The sequence below is a fragment of the Aspergillus wentii genome (genome assembly GCF_001890725.1).
Source record: "Aspergillus wentii DTO 134E9 unplaced genomic scaffold ASPWEscaffold_4, whole genome shotgun sequence".
In the NCBI taxonomy this organism is placed as follows: Eukaryota; Fungi; Ascomycota; class Eurotiomycetes; order Eurotiales; family Aspergillaceae; genus Aspergillus; species Aspergillus wentii.
In genome coordinates, this window is record NW_024467835.1 from 1,760,546 (window position 1) to 1,768,982 (window position 8,437).

General features: G+C 46.2%; 1 protein-coding gene and 1 non-coding gene across 2 annotated transcripts; one reads left to right on the top strand and one right to left on the bottom strand.

The window, feature by feature from the left end:
* Positions 1-76: 76 nt before the first annotated feature.
* ASPWEDRAFT_t139 lies at positions 77-148 on the bottom strand. Its single transcript has one exon. It is a non-coding gene; the product is annotated as a tRNA-Glu (tRNA).
* A 3,922-nt stretch (positions 149-4,070) lies between these two features.
* ASPWEDRAFT_504555 (uncharacterized protein) lies at positions 4,071-4,629 on the top strand. Its single transcript, XM_040837443.1, has one exon. It carries the CDS (start codon positions 4,284-4,286, stop codon positions 4,596-4,598), a length of 315 nt encoding a protein of 104 aa, XP_040688972.1. The 5' UTR covers positions 4,071-4,283; the 3' UTR covers positions 4,599-4,629.
* The last annotated feature ends 3,808 nt before the right edge of the window (positions 4,630-8,437 follow it).

The window sequence follows — 8,437 nt, forward strand, 5'->3', positions numbered from 1 at the left end:
AAAAAAAAGAAAGAAAGAAAAAAAAAAAAGGAAGAAAAGAAATGTATAAAAAACAAAAAAGAAATGAATGATCAAGTTCCGACACGGGGAATCGAACCCCGGGCTGTCGTGTGAGAGACGACGATGTTAACCACTACACCACATCGGATGGAATATGATATCGACAGTGGCAAGGTAATATATCCCTGTGGCGTGCCTTAGTTCATGCAGTTATTGCCTGTGCCTTTGCATCATCAAACTGAGGCGAGTACAGCCGAGGATCATTGAGTAAGTACGGCAATGCCATCATAGGTGATTTTGCCAGGTTGACTGATCTAGTTGTCTTCTGTATATCGTGTATACGTAGTCAATGGAGGCGTAGTAAAACGGCCAAGTTTCAATAGTACGTAGTCAACAGGTTCAAATATACATGCCGGTTTGTATAGTCACTCCGTGGGCAGCAGAGATATGATTCTTGTGGTCTTTGTATAGATGGAACCTTCTAGGCAGCTCACATCTTCCCGGCCTGGTATAACATGGTTTGATTTCCAAGGTTGCTTAATCCTGCCTGATCCTGTTTGTGAACTGTGCCTTCTTCAATTCTAGTCCAACATCCAGTCAGGGATTTGCGATTCTCTGGACATGTAAGCTGAGAAATAATGCTTTTGGATGTTAGGGGATAGCATATTTAATGGCTAACATAAGCATCACACATCCAACTCCAAGGGAGGACAAGCAGTAATATCTGCCTGTGAGACTTTAATAGCAACACCGCTGCAACCAAGCGTAGCCTGGGACCGCAGCCACTGATTGTTCGAGGAAGAGACTCCCATGCCAGTCACCCTCGATCGATCGGTGTGTATGTACCATCTTGCTGATGCGTCTTGGGATTTTGTCTGCGCCCAAGAGAATGCCGGGGCAGCTAGTTACCCTCCTGGAGTTGCAGTTTCAACATGGTTCCGTGTTCAACATGCTTGAGCCCCTGCAACGGCACATGTTGCAGCAGCAGTGATTCCCAATAAAGTAATTTGCCTAACAGAGCGATAGGGTCATGATGATGAGCACTCGTCATACGGTAGGCGCTTTGCATATGCCGGTCTTGGATTTGTACAACGTCAACCGGCAAGGCCGACATAAAGTTGAGAATGCGGATCATTTCGAACCGAAAACCCATTGACCGAGGTTTGTAGCAGTAGCACAGGGAGTATGCAAAATGTCCCAGATCCTAGATCGGAATCTGTACACGTTCAATCCTGCCGCTGTTGGGTCTGGTCCGACTGTTACGGGGACTTGTAAAAATTAGTCAACGACCGTTGAGACTTGGATGATTGCATCAAGGACTATTCTGTCCCTTCCGGTGGGAAGGCAAATAATCAGCCATCCAATCCACCATCCCGAACAGGGACATCATCCTGCGGCTTCGGCAGTTTGAAATCGCGGTGGCTGTGTCAGCGCGCAGCGGCAAGATGGAAAGAGTACTGTGCTGTGCCTCAAGGCAGAATCGCATCCATCCGCGGTTAGAATGCTTTGAACAAGGATCCCAACAAAGGCAGATAGGCGGAGGAGGGAGGGGCTGATGGCTGCGGCAAGTTGTGTTCAAAGGGTCCCAAAGCCTCCGAAGTGTTGTCGAGACATATGAAAATGAAACCCCGCAAACAGAACAGGACAGACGTCAACAACCAAAAAGACTGGTTCATTGAACGCGCAATCTCACTCACATGGATCATCTGGGATGATGACACAAGTGATACATAGTACAGATAACTGGCAGATCGTTGCCCAAGCTTCCAGACACAAAGTCAGATAAAGCTGGTTCCGAGTCGAATAGGCTTTCAGACTTGGGGGGCGCGTCTGGGTGTAACAAAACACGGAGATGCAGGAGAGTTCACCTTTTTTATTTTATTATTCTATTCTTTTAATTTTTCTCTCCCGGCATAACGGAAGAGAAGATGGTAGGCTGATGGCTTCGATGACCTGGAAGTTAGAGCAAAGCCTAAACGGGGAGAAAGTGACGCTGTCCTCAAGCAGCCACGCGCTAGCCCGATCGGGTTATATTGGAAAACGGCGTTGGCGATAACAAATGACGATATGGAGGAGACTCGGCGTTTGCAGGAGATGTCGATGATTTCGGGGAGTTTAATCGACTGTACCATGATTGATCTATCTTTTGAAATATCTCAGCATGCCCATCATGACCCCCACTCGATGACTAGACACAGCAACCCTCGTATTCAGACGACGGAACAAGTCGGCTCGCAAGGTGACTTTTGTCCCAGCTCCACAGAAGATCAGGGATGTTTCTGTATGTATGTATGCATGTATGAAAAAAAGGCGGTGATACACGATGTCTAAGAAAAAGCGACGGAGTAAGGATGATGATGTTTTATTGACAGCACAACCCAGCCCAGACCTTACCGTGTGTTGGTCTCCACGGCTTAAGTCAGTGACGACAGACAAGACAGTCGTTGGTCCCACGGCGGGATATATTTGGAGTCGTTGGACAAGAGCTGAGATGAAACAAACTGGATTCGTAAGAATGAGGATTCTATCGCAGAAGGCAAAAGATAAATAGTAAACTACATATTTTAAATGTCTACACAGTACATAATTACAACCGGGACCTGCTTTAGGTTTGATGTTGTGGAAGCCATCGACATATTCTTTTACAACCGAGCGGGGGGACAGGTTTCATGCTGTATCATCTGTGGAATAGTCTTTCTATTGCATGCTATACATTGCGAATGCTGACAGGCTCGTTGCCTTGCGCTTTTCTGATAAGCTTGCTGCATCGACATATCTGATCCTATTCAGGCAGAATTACTATATGATCGTACCTATGTAACTGCAATGGCACATGCCAGAGACCGGCGAGAAATAAATTGGTCCTGACAAATATCAACCATCCTTGCTGCTCATCTAGGTCGAAAACCAACTTTTGGAGGAAATCCTACTGCACTAGACATACAGAGTTTATATAGTCAGTCACTTCAGAGACAAAAAGCAAGAAGCTGTATGGTTGCAGCTTTGCATGGCTGGTGTGTGATGTATCATCCACCACACCAATCTGTTTGTTTACGACGGAATCACTGCTTCCAGCCAGGATTAAGAAAAAAAAAAAAAGCAAGGAGCCGAGAAGGGTAGTTGGTAAGAACTACATCTCGATAATAATATACAGATACAGTAACGAGTAGATGACACTGGAGATGAGATGATCAAAACCCACGGGCAAGGATCCATCAACAGCTGGATTCGTGATAGGAAAAATCTCCGACGAGAATCATTTCCCCCTCGGTCGAAGCTCCGTCATGCAGTGATTATTACTGTATGCAGTCTGTCTCAAGCCTCACGCGGTACGAAGCTATTGATCGTGACTGTTGATCTGCTTACTCGAGCAGAGACAAAAGAGAGAGTAAAAATAATTCGCATACAAAGAAATGAGGTCGTACTCAGCCATGACTCCATTAATCCACAGGGATACGGAGTCATGATCAAGGGGGCGAACAGAGCAACCGATCAAGGGAGCATTCCGCGTGGGCTTTTGTGTGTTATTTTTACCTTTTTGTTGCTTTTTTGTTGCCTTTTTATTACGACTTCTTTATTAATTTGATTTGATCCAAGGAGGCTAAGAATGGAGAAACAAAGTGATGGATGGGATGGAGCTCAGACGGTCGGATGGCCCAGGATCACGATGGTTTCGACCTGCATGGGGCAAACCGCCTTGTAGCACGATGGAGTCAGGGCAACATTCATTAGTTCGTTTAGTACTTTGTCCCAAGAAATGATCATGATACTCTTTTCCTGGCGGTGACGAGAAACCTCACAACTCGGAAAGACGGAGGGCTGCAAGCGGCTTGTGTGTGGCAAAGAGAACAGAGCCATCCGTTTGGGCCATTCAGAGAGATGCCTCCTCCGCCAGACCCGGGCATTTGCACCAGAATGACCAGATCAAATGGATGGAGATGGGAATAATATGGTGATTAATGGAGATCGCCAAAGAGTCACTTGTTACTGTTGTTATTCAGACCTTGGATCGGCCGCGTATCAGAGTCCCAAGTGCCCAATGGGTCAACTTCGTGTTCAGCCCCAAATCTTTTTTTCTTTTCGATGATCCAACGAGGATCTGGTGATGGGAGAGTCGTGTTGAGTTATCGTGTCCATTTCCTCAGCCGGAAGTGGCACAACCACCAACGCTGCTCCACCCTTTGCAGGCTGACAATCCCATCTGTTTAAAGACATCTGGGCTGGGTTCTGGGGTTCTGGAACGACATCCACCCTGTTTATTTGTTACGCTGGCCCAGAACCGGATGATTCTGCTGAGTTCATCTGCCTATACAGTCCCCAATTATGAGTACAAAGTACATGCAGGCAATCAGAACGGAATACACCAAAAAAGGAACAAAGCACGAAAAAAAGAAAAAAAAAGGAAGAAAAAGAAAAGAAAAGAGAGAGAACAAAAGGCAAGATTCCATAGTTCTTCCAAAGCAGACGTTATCGGCCAAGTATCAGTTTTTAGCCGAGTTGGCGATAATCTTTCTTTCTTGGTCGTCTGCCTCTGGTTGGACCAGAAATCCCCCCTCTTTTTCTCCAAATGTAGAATCTCCATAAGCCATTCCATCTGATGATTCTGGCTATGATGTTACCTGCCAAGTAATCACAACATCATTGGTGTTGCTCCCTGTGCCTCAATACTCGAATCGAAGATACGGTGAGTCCTCGTCAATCATCATCATCGACTCATCGTTTAATCTACATGTACTATGTAGAGTTTTTTGCCATCCAACAATTTGATTAATTAACCCCCCCCGACTTGCCTGAATGCCTCTCTTTTTCCATTCCCGTCGTCCAGCAAAGTGGACATTGCTGATGGGCATATTCCGTAGATAATTCCGGAATTCCAATGCCAATCGTTAGCCGGACTTTGCCCGATGAGGGTGTGTGTTCCGTGACGGATGGCAAGAAGGCAAATTATATCCATCGATTATTTATTTGAATCCATTTTGAACCATACCATCAATAATTATCTGCTCTAGTAGGTCTGCAAACAGGGTTCAATATGGGCAGTGTTCTTGTGGCCACGCCATTCGACCGACATCTGCTGTTGTTGTCGCAAAGGCCAAGTCGCCCGTCACGTTGGAACCAGACAAAGGGGGCAAAGAATCATGACAAAGAAACCAATCAGATATCATATAGAAGAAATCCAATGCATCGACCAGGCCTATCTCCATCACTATTGAACTGTCAAGCCATATGAAAAAAAAAAAACAAAACTATGTTCGGAGTGCTGCTGTAGTATTACATCCACATGTCTATCCATCCCATCCGACCCCCCTGAACACTGCCCAAAGTCAGTTCTAGAACTTGAGGCAAATGGCAACTCGTCCGATAGAAACCGGGGATTTGGATACGGAGACGACTCTTTGCTTTCGCGGCGACTTGCTTTAACCGAAAAAGCAAAATAAAATGGAGTTCGGGACAAAGGTTAAGAAAAGGAAAAGGCAACGAGATAAATTATTATTACTTTTTCCTTTGACGATCTTTTTTTTTTTTTTTTTTCTTTTTCGTTTTCTTGTTCTTGCCTCTGATTCTCTAGTGGCCGTAGTCTGAACCGAAGTACCGAACGCAGATGAGACGCAGGCGGAAATGATCCAACGGGGGTTTGGGGCTTTTTTGGCTGGGAAAAAAAGAGAAAAAAAGTCAAACCGTCGAGTCGAAGTGAATGACGCGGGCGATGGGCCAATAAAGAGGCACAATGGCCAGTGGTGCACCGGGGCTAAGCCCCCTCGGGCTAGCCGCTAGCATTCAATAACATTATTATTATCCAGCTTACTGATTAGTTCGACAGAGACAGTGCTGGGACTAGATTCGTTAGAACATGCAGTTCATAGATGCATAACCAGGCTAGAAAAAATATTGGAAATAGGAGAGACAAAATAATACGACGGATATGAGCAGTAACTAATTAATATGGGGAAACCAGGCAGGCATATTTACTTTCTGACGGCTCGATGTGCTCTGTCTCAAAACAGGCGAGTCAGACAGAGTCAGAGATTAACACTCAACACTGTGTCTGTCTGTCGATAGTAAGTAGTAATCATCATCCTGCTTGGCTGCTTAGCGCCCTTACCCATGCGAGGGACCTTGAGCCACGGTGATGAGCGTCGTCGTCGTCAAGCGCTGTTGGTGGTCATCCATGATCAATCTTCACACGATAATTTCTCATATCAAACCATGGAAAGCGGAGTTGGGCTGGGCTTGATTAATTTTGTCTTTCACTTTCTTTTCTTGGATGGGTCGGCGGTCAATGGATGACTTCCGTCCGGCGTATCTCCTAACTAACTACTACACCAGCTGACAGGAGAGATTATTCTGAAGCAACAAGAAACCCAGTTGATGGTATCCGCCTGCGCCTTCATGGGTCCTTGGCTGGAGTGGACATGATCAGTTTTGATTGTCCGTCATCCGGCCAGTCCTTTTTTGACTTTCAAACACACTGTGCTCCGTTACCAGTGTGTCTATCCCATCTCGAAACCGGCGATCGAGCCAGTAGGAGAGTTGGAGCGGGAAGGACGACTATGTAGTAGTTAGGTGATGATACTACCACTACCAGGACTTACTAGTAAGGATAGAGTAGTGATGATGATGATTAGTTATGTATTTTATTTCCTTAATCCACCCGGTCGTAATGTTCCGTGTATAATCCGAACCACAAGAGATATCATCATCAGCAGCATCATCATCGATTTCCAGGTTCTTTTTCGGAGTGGCTGACCAGCGCTTGTTGGTGCTGCCTGAGACTAGGCCGACCTTGGAATCATCAAATCGATTCCCTTTGGAACGCGGCGATTGGAGGCAACCCGGCCGGAGTTGCTGACTGGCCCATTGCTTTTACATTACCATTACCTGGGGGCTCCTGTCCTTACATACGCAATGCTCTTGGCCGCGCTCTTACACAGCAACCACAGAAAAAGTGGATGCTTTTGCTGGGATTGCAGTTGCAGAGAGACTGCAGAGTGGACAGTGGACCCTCACATTACCAAAAGTTACTATCATATTTCGATGTCTTTGAATTTCTATCTGACCTTCCTAGCTGAGGGTGGATTACTTGGTTGTACCGCCCAGTTCTCCCCCAACTTCCCTTCTCTCTCATTCTAGCCTTTCCAGCCTAGGTATCCGAACTGGTTCCATACCTCACACAGTGGACAAAATGCAATCAACCTAATAATACCGATGGAGTACATGCCATGACAACTCCATACCATACCATACGCCTTTTAATACCACCTTGCAACCGTTGGTCCAGTCATATTGCCCCGTTCCAGCGACTTACGGTTCCAGCATTTCCGTACACAGCGATGAGCGATCCATAACCCCCGCCTTCGCCCCCCCTCCTCTCCCCTCTCTTGCTCGCCTGAGTCGCCTCAGAGCCAATATGGATGTATCCAGAGTAATTTCCATTCCGGGGCGGACGGGTGAATGATGATGATTCCAGTATGCGCCCGTAGGACGGCGTGTCGGAGATGTCCAGTCCTAAGGTCCAGCTTTGGTGTGTATCACGTATTTTCGTATGGTATTTTCGCATCTGTACCCATAATAATTTTTCCCATTCCTTTTTTGCCCCCCCGACCTTACAACAACTAGGTAGCGATCAACCACACACACTCTTGCACTCTCTCACTCACACACTGAGAGTGCACAAACCCCCTTCAAGTCTTTCTCCCGTGCCTCCCGGAGAAGCATCAGCAAGCAGTGCCTGTAGGTTGGATGGTAGCAACGCCCCCCTTTAGTCTCTTTTTCTCATTCTTTTCCATTTTTCTTTTTCCTAAATTTCTTGTTTTTTTTTTTTTTTTCTTTCGGGGTAATATTATTAGTTATTATTTTCCAGGCGGCACACGACGACGGTTGCAATGCGACGCTAAACCAGACTTATTATTGGATCTGATATGGGTCCTGGCTAGACATCTTTTGCCCTTTCTTTCTCCTCAACAGACACAGACATGGTGACAGACAGTGGATTTTTTTTTTCTTTTTTTATTTTTTTCTTGGAGTTGGACCAAACTTCCCATCCCCATCCAACGTACTACTACCAAACTAGGGCTGCTGACCTTGTTACCTACTTTACCCTTTTCCCACTCCGTAGTCCGCCTGCATCCACTTTGTTCCCTTCCCTCCCCCTCCCCGTGGCTCTGACATCAACCGGTATTTCATTTTTTCCACCCCCCTAACTACGGCCTCTTCAAGACAAAGCAGAGACAATCAATCAACCTGGACCTCTGACCAAACCGGAACCGACCCAAACGAGTCCAGAAAGGAGGATCAACCCTCTGGACCTGCGTCCGGGTCAAACTCTGTCCTGTAATATGGACACCATCACTTCGGACAACGACGACTAATTCCAGCTAAACCTACCCTGGATTTCTTGCTTTCTCTGTCTTCTCTTTTCTTTCTAGCGGAGTTTGTA

Coding starts and splice junctions, on each gene's coding strand:
- ASPWEDRAFT_504555 (XM_040837443.1), top strand. CDS start 4,284: ATGATTCTGCTGAGTTCATCTGCCTATACAGTCCCCAATTATGAGTAC.